The 14,906-nt window shown below is 38.5% G+C and overlaps 1 protein-coding gene across 3 annotated transcripts in view; it reads left to right on the forward strand.

Moving 5' to 3' along the window:
• CACNB2 (calcium voltage-gated channel auxiliary subunit beta 2) overlaps window positions 1-14,906 on the forward strand; it is a 384,628-nt gene that overhangs the window by 324,398 nt on the left and 45,324 nt on the right. For all 3 annotated transcript variants that reach the window (XM_006119502.4, XM_075922478.1, XM_006119505.4), the window contains 3 exons: window positions 2,402-2,478; window positions 10,550-10,683; window positions 14,558-14,638. In XM_006119502.4, coding sequence (XP_006119564.2) covers window positions 2,402-2,478; window positions 10,550-10,683; window positions 14,558-14,638 — 292 coding nt within the window. The remainder of the gene's footprint in view (window positions 1-2,401; window positions 2,479-10,549; window positions 10,684-14,557; window positions 14,639-14,906) is intronic.

The raw sequence follows: 14,906 nt of genomic DNA on the forward strand, positions 1-14,906 counted from the left end.
AGGTGGCCCTAGACTAGCTGCCAGCAACTGGCAAACCATGCAATCGGCGCCCCCCTTTCCCTCCCCCACACACAACCTCAAGGGCAGATATAGGCTGAGGTTTTTGGTAAACTGGGAAACATTTTGCCCCTATTTTCCATTTAATGTTTTTAAGCATATTTATTTAAACAGACATAATTATTCGGTCTGTCTATCCAACCAATGTTTCTGAGGTCAGATTAAAATAGAGACACAAAATTTTCAGAATAGATTTGTACACAACAGTTAGACAGTATTTCAGTACGGTTTCAAATAAAAATGCATTACAAATGTTAATTGTAATTTTTATTATTACAAATCCAAAATAGTCCATTGCTATACTGCTTTAACTGCCATTACCATGACATCGCTTGGTAGATGGGGGCTGGGGATGGAGTTCTGTGGCTGGGGAGAGGGAACAGGGTGCCAGCCCACAGCCACCTCGCCAGAATCATTAGACAGAGAACAGCTCACTCTTTAAAAAGAAAGCTGTTGTCTGTTCTGGATGGCTGGGGAGGGAGGAAAGAGATTTCTCATGCTGTTCCCGCCCCCCAGCAAAATCTCTTAGCTCCCATTGCCCAATCTCAGTTTCTGGCCAATAGGAACTGAGAATTTTTGCTGGGAGCAGGGGCATATAACCTTCTCCCTTACACCTCAGTCCCCTCCCCCTCCCTCTCATGCCGGGACTAGAGCCACGTGGAGCAGAAAGCAGCCTGCAGCAGACAATCTGCCTCAGGTTTCTGTTGGTAAGGACCTCTCAGCAAGAGCCTACCTCTGGCACCCTAGCCCCTCCCTTACCCAAACCCTCTGCCCCCTCCTCCACCCGTAGCCCCTCCCAGATCTGTCATCCCAATCATCTGCCACAGATCACAGTCCCCTCCTACCATACGTCACATCCCAAAATCCGGCACCCCAGTCCCCTGCCTCAGGTCACAACAGCCTCCTTCACCCAAACACCCTCCCAGACCTCATTCACCCTCCTGAACCCCAGTCCCTTTCCCTAAGCTCCCTTCTGCACTCAACCTCTGTCCCAGACCCCTCATCTCCTCCATTAATATCCTGGAAGAGTGCAGCTCTTGATCACTTTTCAAAATCTTGGAGTCAAAAATTATTGACCACCCTTTATCTAATTCAAAGTCTTGTCTCTGACCCTATTCACTACTAGATCCTTCAGAAGAAGATGCAAGAAATGTTATAATAAATAGTTATGGCATCAACTGCTAATAGGGAAATTTTCTTCCAAACCTCTGTCAATTATTGGGCTGTGCCATGAATCATAAAAAAATTATCCAGTTAGTGGTTCTATTTCTCTAGGTAAATAAAATCTATTTTCTTGATATTGTTACTAAGTGAATCTAGTTTCTATTTGAGGCAAGTGTCTATTTTTGTTAATAATTAACCAGCTTCCAGAAATATCTCTGGTTATTCTTAGTTTCTGTATAATTGGGATACTTTTGTAATTTACATGGTTTTGGAGAACATTTCTTACCTGTAATGCAGGGGTGGAGAACCTTCAGCCTGGGGCATATGCAGTTTGTCAGAGTCAGCCACTGGTGGGCCACCAGACAGTTTGTTTACCTGAGCGTCCATAGGCACAGAGCTTCACATTACTCGGTGACCACAGTTCACTGTTCCAGGTCAGTGGGAGCTGTGGGAAGTGGGGGTCGAGGCCACACTCCTTTCTGCAGCCCCCATTGGCTGGGAACAGTGAACTGCAGCCATGGGGCGCTACCAGGCTCTGTGCCTGTGGATGCTCAGGTAAACAAACTGTCTGGTGGTGTGCCAGCAGCTAATCCTGATAAACTGTGTACAGCCCATGAACCAGAGGTTCCCCACCCCTGCTGTGATGCTTGTGATGACCTCTGTCTCTCTCTCTCTCTCACACTCACTCACACACACACACACACACACACACACACACTCATCATTGGAAGTGTGCATCTGATCATGAGGCATTTCCATTCAGAAGTTTGAGCTGTGCATGTTCCAACCTTGCATTTGTCCAAGGTGCTAGTTACACACAGTGATGATCAATTGAGCGCTTTAGAAAACAGTATTTTCCCTTCCCTGAGTAATTTTATCAGCAGTTCTGAGGAAAAGTATATGAAGACAAACATTGTAAACTATATGTCCAATAGATTTACTGAAAAAAGTGTTCATATTAAGATCGCATTGAAAGTAAGTATATCATCCTACTAGATAACTGAGTCCCCAGAGTGTGCACATATTTTGTTTAAAATGTGAATTTATACTAAGATCGGGAATACTGCCTGTCTTTGTTAGTGGTCCATTTGATAGTTTGAAAGAGATAATGAATACATTCTAGATTTACTACTAAGACAAGACTCTAAGATTTTAACACTGATTTCTTGCTGTACTTCAGTAAATCAGGAGGAAATTCATCATCCAGTTTGGGTGACATAGTACCTAGTTCCAGAAAATCAACTCCTCCCTCATCTGGTAAGTAGATCACCAGCCTTTAGGCAACCTGATTATCAAAATTTGTGTATATTCCTTTAAATATAACACTATTTTGTATTATACTTTTAAATTGAGATGGAAAAAAAGGTTTTCCTAACTTTCAGTCTTCTTTGACACAGTGGTAGTTGGTTGTATTGTCACATGAGACTGGTTTGTATCTGTGCTGGACATGGGGGAATTGGACAAATTCTTTACTATATATACCTGACTAGTTCATGTAATAATGTGATTATCACATCTGTTCAAGTAATGTCTTGATTTCATTATGATCTGTTATGATAAAATCATGGTGGGGAAAGTAGGCTGGAAAAATAGTGTGACATTAAAGAACTTGTGCTTTTCTAAAATTGTGTGATTTTGACAGCTGTTGCTGTTTTATACTAAGACTGCCAAAGTTTTCTCCTGAGCAATTCCTAATGAGTAAGGATAATAGTCTAGTAGAGGAAAGAAGAAGGCACTGAGATACATCAGGAATATCTTTAGTGTCCTGCAGCCCCTCTAGGAGCTACATCATTTTATAACATCAGGAGCTTTTATTAACACAATTTTGATAGGTTTTACGAAGCAGATCTTGACTCAATCCTTATAGATCTGTTTTACCTTCTTGAGACAGAATTGTTTTCAATAAATGCTCCTTTTCATTTTGTCCACCAACAGGTACATTTTGAACTTGGATTAGGTTATAGTCAAGAGATATTAAGCAATTGCACTTATGAGTTGCACCAGGATGCTAAGGATAGATAGTTTGTTTAAAGGAAACTCGAACGTGACCGATTCTCATGAAAAGATTCCTAAGGAGTATGTAGGGAGAGGTGGAAGAGAGCATTTTCATTGTTGGTGGAAGAGAGCATTTTCATTGTTATCTCAGTTGGTTGAAAATAAATAACTTCCTAAAACATTTTTGTATAATGTTAACTATTAAATTAAGAAATTAAAAGTTTACTAATATCCTAGTACCATGTCAAGGAGTATTGTATAATGTATGCTTCATCTTTTGGAAGATCGAAAAAACAGGGGAATTGTACCTTCAAACAGTAAGAAACTCCTATCACTTTCTAGTCCTGTCTACATAAGCAAAAGGGCTGTGTCTAGACTGGGACGTTTTTCCGCAAAATCATCTGCTTTTGCGGAAAAACTTGCCAGCTGTCTACACTGGCCGCTTGAATTTCTGGAAAAGCACTGACGATCTCATGTAAGATTGTCAGTGCTTTTCCGGAAATACTATGCTGCTCTCGTTCGGGCAAAAGTCTTTTTCCGAAAGACTTTTACGCAAAAGGGCCAGTGGAAACAGCACAGTACTGTTTTCCGCAAAAAAGCCCTGATCGCGAAAATGGCAATCGGGGCTTTTTTGCGGAAAACCGCGTCTAGATTGGCCACGGACGCTTTTCTGCAAAAAGTGCTTTTGCGGAAAAGCATCCTGCCAATCTAGACGCGCTTTTCTGAAAATGCTTTTAACGGAAAGGTTTTCCGTTAAAAGCATTTTCGGAAAATCATGCCAGTGTAGATGTAGCCAAGGAGTTTGTTTTTCAATCAAGTTAGCCTCATGGGAGCTTAAGCTACAATATAACCAGCTAAAGTGATCAAATGATGAAATAAGCTAATTTGATAAAAAAAATATGCTTTTTTTCCTTGTGTAGTTTTATAGTACTTGGGTTTTGTCTGTAGTGATAAGTGATATTTCTGGATGAAATACATTGTATACTAATGAGATTTGTACAGCGAAGCAGCAAATTTATTTCTGTTTGCTTGAAATATCTTATTTAATGCTCATAGAATGTTTTAAAATAATTTGGTGGTAAGAGAACTAAAAGTGTAGTCAGAAAATTGAATGATTATTAGAGATAACATTTGAGACGAGAGATGAGCAGACCTGCTAATCAGAAATGTGCATGAGTGTCTGGAGGAGCCCAACTTAAGTTGGTATCTTCCTTCCTGCTGAGCTTCTGAGCACATGGTTCCCTTCCCAGTATTTAAGTCGTTCCTGTAAACAGAGCTTTTAGGATACAGTGTTTCCAAGAGATTAATTTTCCTGTGCTTGACTGCTTGCTGGTTTATCTCAATATTTTGATTTTTTGCATATTCTTGTTTAAATTACAGGCGGGGCTGAGAGCAGTGTATAAGTTAGGCATAGCAGTGGAAAAGCACCACGCGTTCTGCCCCATTCCACTCTCGTAATGCACCTCAGTTCTGACTTGTAGCATGCCTGCTTATTCCATTGCCAGACATTCTGCATGGGAGAGATTAACAACTGCACCCAAAATATGGAGTAGTTCCATGTGCAGAAAAGGGAACTAGGATGAATTAATGTCACTTTTTTTTTTAAAACTGAAAACAGAATGTTACTGTGACATTGGCAGACCTTGGTCATCTGGGGGAGGAATCACACCTGGGACCTCTGGAGCTTATGTATAACACATGAGCGAAAAGCTAGAGGGATATTAGTTATGCCTGTAAAGCAGACTTATTATTTTCTCTGTAAGTTGTCTCGGTGCCACCAAGTGGGACAGTGCACCAAGGTTCCCTCTAATCCTTCCCATCTATTTGTGGACTTTTTCCACCTGTGTGTGGAATAAATGTTTGTGTACCTGAGACGTGTGTGAATGTGCACCACCAGTAGAAACAAAGCCTAGCTGTGCATACTATGCTAATCAGATGCACAAGAGGAATAATGGTAGTTAGAATTAGGAGCTTTAATTCGAACTACCTAGTCCATGCCACGTGTAGCCGCAGGCAGGTACTTCGAACTACGGGCATTTAAAAATGGCGCCCTCCCGGGAACATGCAAATGAAACCCGGGATATTTAAATCCTGGGCTTCATTTGCAAGTTCAAATTGCCTACATTAGCCACCCTAGTTTGAACTAGGGTGGCAATGTAGACATACCCTTAGTGAATGAGTCTCTACCGCATGAGCTAACAGCCAGCTGCCTATTAGTTAAGGCCATAGAGCATACTCACTATTCTCTCTGTAAATGGTCTCAGTGTCACTAGATGGGACAGTGCACTACACCCAGAAGGTTGTTTGGGTTACATTACCAGGCTAATTTAAACTTGCAGTGCAAAAAACAAATGCCAAATAAAATGGGATACTTGGTATTTCTGGACCAGACAGTCTCATCAGTCTATGCAATCCTCATAGCCTACATAATAAATGATGATGGCAAATGAATATTATCACCAAACATGAATATCCACAATCACAATGATGCCCAATATATTAGAACAACAATAATAATTACTTGAAGAAGGTGAACTAACATGAAGATGATTAAAAAGAAAAAATGAAAGCAAGGAACAAAACCTGAAAATGACAACTGCAAAACTGACAAGCTAATTTTCTCATGTATAATTTGTCAGATTAAAAATAATCAAATTATTATGCAAAATAAGAAAAGGACTTGTGAGGGAAGGGAAGTTTTTATTTTGCAATTTGTCATCCATCTCTGGTAATACCTTGCTTTTCCTGAAGTCTGGGAACATCAAAGCCTGTATGTTATTTGAGATGACCATTGAATTTACTATGCAATAAGGCAGGGCTACTCAACATGTGGCCTGTGGGCTACATGCCCCCCTATGGCCTGTTTGTTTGTGGCCCATGGTGCGATTTGGATTTACGCAGGGCTCAACACATGGCCCGTGGGTGGAAGCCAAAACAAAAAAGTAGTCAACATAATGGTCTTCCGTGGATATGTATTTTAGTAGTTAAATTCCTGGACTGTCACTGCTCATTAAAAGTGCTGTCATATGGGTGGAAATCGGGTAAATATTGCATTTTATTAATAGCAGCAGCTCGGACTTAAATGGGGCCTGCGTGTTGTGTAGTCTTGCCTTAATCTTTGTATGTGTGAAATAAGCTATTTGCATATATTTGTGTGTATATGCAACCACACTTAAGTTGCGGCTCTCGGGTGAGTAACATTGTTGCCCCTGGGGCTTCTGAAGTTGAGTAGCCCTACAATAAGGAGTATTTTTTTACTACTTGCTCATTGACTGTTCATTTACAGCAGATGCCTTGTATTATAAACAAATTCATCTTAATTCTCTTTGAAAATATGTCTTTATCAGAATGGTGAAGGTGATTTAGTTAAACACTGAGGCCATGTTTACACTAGGAAAATATTTCAAAATAACTAAATTTGACTTAATATCTTCCAATTTTAGAAAATTGAAATAGCATGTCCCCACTATGGAAAAGCCTTGAAATTAGTCTGAGGCAGGCTCCATTAATGAAGATATGCTGCCTTCACTTACAGTCCCAGGAAGCACTGGGGAGTAATCAGTTTGAACTATTCTGGGAAGTAGCTGTTTTGAAATAGCACCACTAGAGCATCCACATTACCATTGTTTCAAAATAAATATTTCAAAATTAGCATTATTCTCGGAGAAAAGCAGAAGTAAATGGCCGATTACTTCAAAATAATGGGCATGGTAGTGTGGACAACCCGCTTATAAATTCAACCTAAGGGGGGTTATTTCAAAATAAAGTCCTAGTGTAGACCCGGGCAGAGTAATTTGCATAGAAATGGGTGCAACAGCTGATGGTATGTTTTCTCCCTTAACTCAAGACTAGGGTTGGGCAGCTCTACAGCAACCAATCTGTGGTTAATCCCCGGTTTGTCTTCCTGCTTAATGGTGTTGTCATGATTCCTATTTAAATTCTTTTGTTCAGAGTTTATTAAACAGTTAGTGTACAGTTGTACAAGTTTGTTTGTTTTATTTTGTCCATGTTTTGCTTAGAGGGTTAAGAGCTGTCTGATGCACTGAGACCCAAGTGTCAAAAGGTGCAAATATGGGATGCATATCTGGAAAGTGTGGAAGCTCAGGACTAGTCAACTGTGCTGCCTACCCATACCATAGCTCTTGAACCAGTTAATCAGTGTTGCCTGTAGCAAATATATTTATAGTAACACAGGGACTGAGAGTTAATTGTCCTTGTTTCTGCTGAGTTACTCCATTTTATTCTGATTGGTTTTTATACAGTCCAGCACAATTATTATATTATACAAATAATTTCTATTTATAATTTGGGGGGATACTCTTCTGGGGAAGTCATGTTTAAAGTGTCTATTCAGGATGATGTACCTCAGTAAGACTCTTGTCAGATGATTGCATGAGAACTATAAACTGTCAAGGATGCAATTCCATGCTCAGCTGTCCCCAAGCCTCTGAATGACAGAAGGTCAGACTAGACAGTAGGGGTATGTCTAGACTACAGGCTTTTGTCGACAGAAGTTTTGTTGACAGATACTGTTGTCAAAGCTTCTGTCGACAAAGAGAGTCTAGACTTCATCCAGTTCTGTCGACAAAGCACCTTGCTTTGTCGACATGACAGTGTAGATGCAGAGGATAGTGCAGATTCAATAATGCCTTCTGTCGACAGAACTCTGTCAACAAAAGGCGTTATTCCTTGTAGAATGAGACTTACAGTTGTTGACAAAACTGCTCAGTCCTGTCGACGTTATGTCGACAGAATTCAGCAGCAGTGTAGACGCAGGTATAGTTTTGTCGACAAAATTCCACTTTTGTTGACAAAACCCTGTAGTCTAGACACACCCTAGGGGATGGATCACTTAGGCTGTGTCCAGACTCAGGGTTTTTTTCAAAAAAAGTAGCCTTTTTTCGAAAAAAAACTTTACCTGCGTCTAGACTGCAGCCGTGTTCTTTCGAAATTAAATCGAAAGAACGCGGCTTTTCTTTTGACGGCGGCAAACCTAATTCCACGAGGAAGAACGCCTTTTTTCGAAAGTGCTCTTTCGAAAAAAGGCATTCTTGAAAGCAAACAGGGCTTTTTAGAAAGAGAGCATCCAGACTCACTTGCTGCTTTCTTTTGAAAAAGCGGCTTGCTTTTTTGAAAGTTCCGCGTGCAGTCTAGACGCTCTCTTTCGAAAGAGGCTTTTTCGAAAGTATCTTTCGAAAAGCCTCTTTCGAAAGAGGCTTGCAGTCTAGACATAGCGTTAGTATTTGCCCTATTCCAAAGCACCTGGGAGTGGGCAATGTCAAACGACAGGATACTGGGCTAGATGGACCATTGATCGGACCCAGTAGGTCCATCCTTGTGTTCTTATAAATAAAGTAAGAGAAAATGTGAGTTACTTAAAAAGAAGAGATGACTGTCCCAGATAAGTCTTAACAGAAGCTTCACATAGACTAGCTGATCCAACTCTTTACTGGTCATATAACTTACTGGCTATTATATTGCTGTATGGATCAGTTCTGTCCCACCCACAAAACTGCAGTGTGGATGGAGATCACTGAGGTAGAGTCATAATACTCAAGGTGATCATTTATGGTTTTAGCCAAAAACTTCACTTCTTACCATTCATGGACCTTTTCAGCCTTATTAGCCTTCATTTTAATTCAATTCAGTGTACTGCCTCCTACAAGTGTTTGTAAAGTTTGTTTGTTTTTAGAGACTGGTCTAGATTGCAGGCTTTTTTTGGAAAAAGCTTTTTTGGAAGAGATCTTCTGAAAAAACTTCTTCCTAAAAGAGCATCTACATTGCTAAAGTGCATTGGAAAAGGAATCTGCTTCTTTGAAAGACCATGTCCACACTGAATGGATGCTCTCACATTTAACCTATATTTACTATGGACGGAGTGGCCACTAGGGCACCTATGCTTTTTCCTCTTTCCTCTTCTTTCAAAAGAACTCCCTCTTCCCCATCCACACATGCCGTTTTCCAAAAGAGCTCTTTCAGAAAAAGGCTTCTTCCTTGTAGAAAGAAGTTTACCAATGTCTGAAAAATCCCTCTGTTCTTTGTGGTTTTTTCGATAGAGCACGATTGCAGAGTGAACGAAAGTGAAATTTTTTCAGAAAAATGGCTGTTTTTCCGAAAAAAACTGCAGTGTAGACATACCCAGACAGACTCTTCAGATGTCTGTCAGAGCTCTTCCCAGGATAGGGATACATTATTTTTATGGATTAATGTCTTGTGTCCATGTGTCCTCATGTAGAGTGTTCACTAGAGATGACCTCAAGCTTGTGATAGACTGCTCTATATGAGAGTTCCAGAAAAAGCCTAGGATACTTTGTTTCAGATATAGGTAGCAGACTCTGTTGGCCTTACACTGAGAAGTACTTTGTTTTTCATTCTCCCTTGCATTCTAGAAACCATTTAGTTTTGAGTCCATGATGTATTTTATTGTTTACATTGTCACTAATCACTAAATTGCTGTAAGTTGTATCATATATTTATGCTACCAGCTCCATCTGATAGATACGATTTTCTTTTGGAAAAGGGGTTTGAATAGCAATAGTTATTGTTGCCACTTCCATCTTGGTCTTCCCATTTCCACACTAGATCTTTTCAGCAGAATTCATCATGCTTTCATGATAACTAGTTTAGGTTTTCTTTCTTCCTCACACCATTCATTTAAGTGTTCATTAACATTAGGTGTTTTATTACTTCTAATGAACATATCTTGTGCCTACTGTACATTTTTAAATTAATTAATGTATTTATAAAAGGTAGAGCCAATTATATTCTGCTCTTAGATAATTGTGTAACTCTGCATTTCAGAGGCAGAATTTGACTCATGGAATTGAAATAATCAGACAGAACATTTTTCTGTGTTTAGTATCTTAAGTATACTAAAATCTTAATTCAAGGTAGCACATTTTGAAGTAGTGTTCCATAAAATAAATATATAAAGAATCCAGATACTGTATGTCAAATTCTATTGTTTTACATGGCTATAAATCCAAAATAATTCCACTGAAGTATTCCATATTTGTATCAATGTAACAAAGAGCAGAACTTGACCATTTATCACTTTTGTGAGTGTAGACATGTATGTGGATGTCTGATTTAATTCTGTAAAAGGGAAATTGAAGAAAATGTTACAGTAGTTGTTACAGATATTGCCTTGTGTGTTATCTAATCCTAATGTTTTGCACCTTTAAACTTTTCCCTTCAAGTTTTTACTGTGTTCTGTAGCCATCGGTTTGTTTATTTTTTTACTTTGAATACTTAATTTTCTTTCATTTTCCTTCTTAACCTATTTCTCCTCTCCCTGCCATATGATAATTTTGAATTGTTTGTCTGTATATAGCTATAGACATAGATGCCACTGGCTTAGATGCAGAAGAAAATGATATTCCAGCAAACCATCGCTCCCCCAAACCCAGTGCAAACAGTGTAACATCACCCCACTCCAAAGAGAAAAGAATGCCCTTCTTTAAGAAGGTAACACCAACTTACAAGCTGCTATCTGTCCACCTGCTCACCTGCACTGCGTCACATTTCTAGTCCTGTTAACTGTCTGCGTCCTTTGACAAGCCAATAACATGCATGCTTTGTTATTCTTTGTTTCTTTTCCATGCTGCTGTAGCTAAACAGAAGCAGAAATCGGTAAGTTTACATTGACATGAGCTGTGTTTATCCTGCCACTGGCATCATTAGCATTATTATCTATAATCTATACAAGACAATCATTTTAAAATTAAGGAAGAAATGGATCAACTGATTAGTGAGTCCATACATTAAAACAAACATGCTAGGTACAGTCAGTAACTCAGTGAAACACTGTTACAGTACTTATCCTTTTTGATGGAATAATAGGCACAATGGGAATTTCTTTGAACATTCAAGAAAGTAAAACATTGACAACTCCCTATAATGCACCTTTCTAGTGCATGCTTATTCTATTTGTCTGTCTCCTTTTTTTTCAAGCCTTTTAACTTATAATTCAGCCTGTTAAAACTATTATTAAAATCTAATCAGATGCTCAACTTGTACTTACAAAAAAAGAACCTTCAAATTTAAATGTAGTCAGTATTTAAACTTCTGATCCACTAGGTACCAAATCTGCAGATGAGCAAGACCAGTGGAAAACTGCAGACTTGTTTTGGCAGTCTACTGTGAGTTTTTCCTATTGACATCTACAAATTCTCTCCCAATATTCTTGCTTTCATCTCCATCAATCAAATTGTAGCATCTTGACTATTGGAAATGGGACTAGTGTCCCTTTCAGATCCTGTACCTGTCCAATGACTGGCCAACACAGGTTCTACTGAATTATGCTGCTGGCACCCTTTGACTGGAGACTCTCTAAGATATGTGTATTAACTTGGCTTGGATACATTGTTTATCAACAATATATTTAGCAGATGCAGTACTAGGCAAGCTTCTATATTTCTACTTTTATTTTTTAATCCTCACATTTTTCTTAACTTCTCTTCCTAGGTTTTAATGACAATCCTCTATCCATAGGTTACACTGTCATACTGCTTATAAGTATTGCCAATGTAGTGTTACCAATTCTGTGGATGCATCCACACTTAGGGTACAACTACACTGTGGGGGTTTTTTGAAGAAGGTATGCAAATTGCACTCGCATTTGCATATCTTCTTCCGATTCTTTTTCCAGAAGAGGATTTTCTGATATTTGGCCTGTCTACACCGGGCCAAATGTCGGGGGGGAAAAACCCTCTTTTGGAAACCCCTTATTCCTCGTAAAACGAGGTGGACAGGGAGCTTCTGAAACAGGGGGGGTTCCAACATTTGGTCCGATGTAGATGGGCCAAATATCGGAAAATCCTTTTCTGGAAAAAGAATCAGAAGAAACTATGCAAATGCGAGTGCAATTTGCATACCTTCAAAAAAAAAACCACAGTGTAGTTGTACCCTATTAGTAGTGCAAAAATTCTTTCTCTTTCATTTCTTCAAAAAATAGTGTATTCTTCTTCGCCATAAAAAGTCCTTTTGCTTGCTTCAGTGAACAATTTTCTTAAATAATATGACTGTTATTTTCAATTCATTGCAGAATGCCTGGAATGGAATGGGAGTTCCTTGTTTTCTGAATGATCTTTTAGTGAATATAATTGTAGCTATAAAAAATGCAAACACTATGCACAGCTAAGACATTTGAATCTCTTTCTTGACTTCTATCAATGTAAACATCTCCACAAAGCTTAACCATTTACAAGGATGAGGACCTATTATGGGGATGAGAGGGTAATTAAATCTATACACCTATGCATTCTTTGGCTTCTCTGATTAGAATTTCAGAGTCATTACTAGCTCTGATGAGTGTTTTCTGTAACATGTAGATTGTTGTCTGTTAGAAACTAGATGGACATCTCCAAATATTTCAGACAGTAAAACCATGTAACCATCCAATGATAAAATCTCAATCAACATCATTCTGGGATGCATTTTAACCAAAGACCTAGAGGAGGAAATTTCTGTAATTTACAACCTGATATTTTAGGGGATTGAGCCCTTAAACTCTTTATTAATTTTAATAACTGATGCTTCCATCACATTTTTGTATAGTTTTTCCACTCATTTTCTATTTACAAAATAATTAATTTTAGCTGGAAAATGTAAAAATAAGCTGTGAGTTGCAGTGATATAGGTTTTAAACACAACTATTCCATCAAACAAGGTAAATTCTGTACCTTCCCTGATTTTCAGGTAGCTTGTTGACAAATAGCATTGTGCAGCTTTTGTGGATAGTCAACCATCTTATAAGGCAGATGTGCTGTATCTGAACTTTGACCCCATAAACATTTACAGACATTTACAGATAATTTTTTCTTAGGGATTGTCACTATAAGGCATGCTTCCAATTATTTACATTCCTGGTAACAAAAGTTAAAAGGGTGTATTTTCATAATTACACAACATAGTTACATGGCTTTTCTTCAAAACACCTTAAGAAAGATTCCTCACTGTGTAAATAAGTTCTCTTCATATGCTTATGATGCCTCGGGCACTGGTATTCATTCTTCTTATGTTACCAATTATGTGGTGACCTTACATGTATCAAAACAACAACAACAACAACAAAAAGATTCAGCCACAAGATTGTTTTCTATGTTTTAGGCTGCTTTAGTCTGCTGCTTGTGTGGCATTTTGTGCTGTTTCTGTATTAATGTTTGTCTCTGGTTTTTTGTGTTTGAAAATGTTTTTACCTTGGTTTTTTTATTGTGATTAACCTTGGGATTGTTGAGTCCTGAAATAATTAACAATGACAATATCTTGTGATGGCGACTGATGTATTTGTACTATGTAGGCCTTTGAAAAATAGATCTGGCATACCTCCTTTTAAGCTTTTTCCAAGTTGGTGGAGTTGAAACATGTTTTCTCCCTAAAACAAATAAAAAATCATTTTTTTAATTGCCTGATAAGCCAGTTATGGTAGTCTTGGGTATGTCTTAGGCAAACAGTTTATTTAAAAAATGTTTGATTACTCTTCTTTACTGTGAATATTAATTTAGATGATTTTGGCAGTCTTCTGATAGATGCATTCTTTAAGCTAATGTATCTTAAAGAAAAATTATACAAACATTTATAAATCGTGCATGATACATCAGTAAGTGGTTTACTAAACAGTATGTAACTAACGTAACTCCTTTCCTTGAGAGCAGATAGGAGCCTCCTAGACAAGGAATATTGCTGTTCTCAGCTCTGTTTATTTAAACTTTCTGTAAATACTAACATAACTAGTTTTTGTCACTGTGATTGCATTTGCCAGTGGTGGTAAAATATATTTTAGAATGTGTGGGTGTGACTGTGGAAGTTAGGATATGCACACTTCCATGGGAATGTACAGTTATGTCAAGCAGGAAACAGTTATATAGGAAAGCAGAACTAGGCAATCCCCCCTCCCATCCCCGTTTTTTTGTTTGTTTTGGTTTTAGCTTTCTTCCTCCCCTTAGTAGTAATAGATTTTATAATAGATTTAATAGGATTTGGAGAAGAACCTTCTGTCCTTATTCAGCTGTCGCAGCCCTACTGTCAGTCAAGCAAAGTAACTTTCAGAAAAAGCACATACCATGTTAGCCACTCAAACTGTTTGTGGCTTTTTTCAGAAGGGCCAGTTCCCAATTAGAGAGAGTGAGGGAACAGAGAAAAATGGAAGCTTTTCCAACAGAAATCCCCAAGCCATCCTTCTTATACTGCATATCTATTTTCAGGAAGAGGCAAAGAAAAATCAGTGAGTCCCCAAATCTTCCCTTTGTGACACTGCTGGAAATTCAGAGTTACTTGCATTGTAAATTAATATCATTCTCTTTACATGCTGAGATTCTCAAAGTGTTTTCCCTTTACACAGACAGAGCACATCCCTCCCTATGATGTAGTGCCTTCAATGCGACCAGTAGTTTTAGTGGGGCCTTCCTTGAAGGGGTATGAGGTAAGTAATTGCCAGTGACTATTTTCAGTATGTCAGAAAGATTGTCTGTCTTTAGTTTTGGTTTTTGGATTATATGTGACAGATCATCAATTAATGCCACAGGAAGATTAGGCAAAAAGTAGGAGACTACAGGATAAATGTTTTCTTACTTTATATGTTTCCTTATCAGAATTCAGATATGGGAAGTTCAAGGATTCAGATTGTGAATGAGCTTTTTACAGTATGCCACCAAGCAGGCCCGCAGACACAATGAGGCAAAGGACGCAGT

This window comes from Pelodiscus sinensis, chromosome 2 (assembly GCF_049634645.1).
Source record: "Pelodiscus sinensis isolate JC-2024 chromosome 2, ASM4963464v1, whole genome shotgun sequence".
NCBI lineage: Eukaryota > Metazoa > Chordata > Testudines > Trionychidae > Pelodiscus > Pelodiscus sinensis.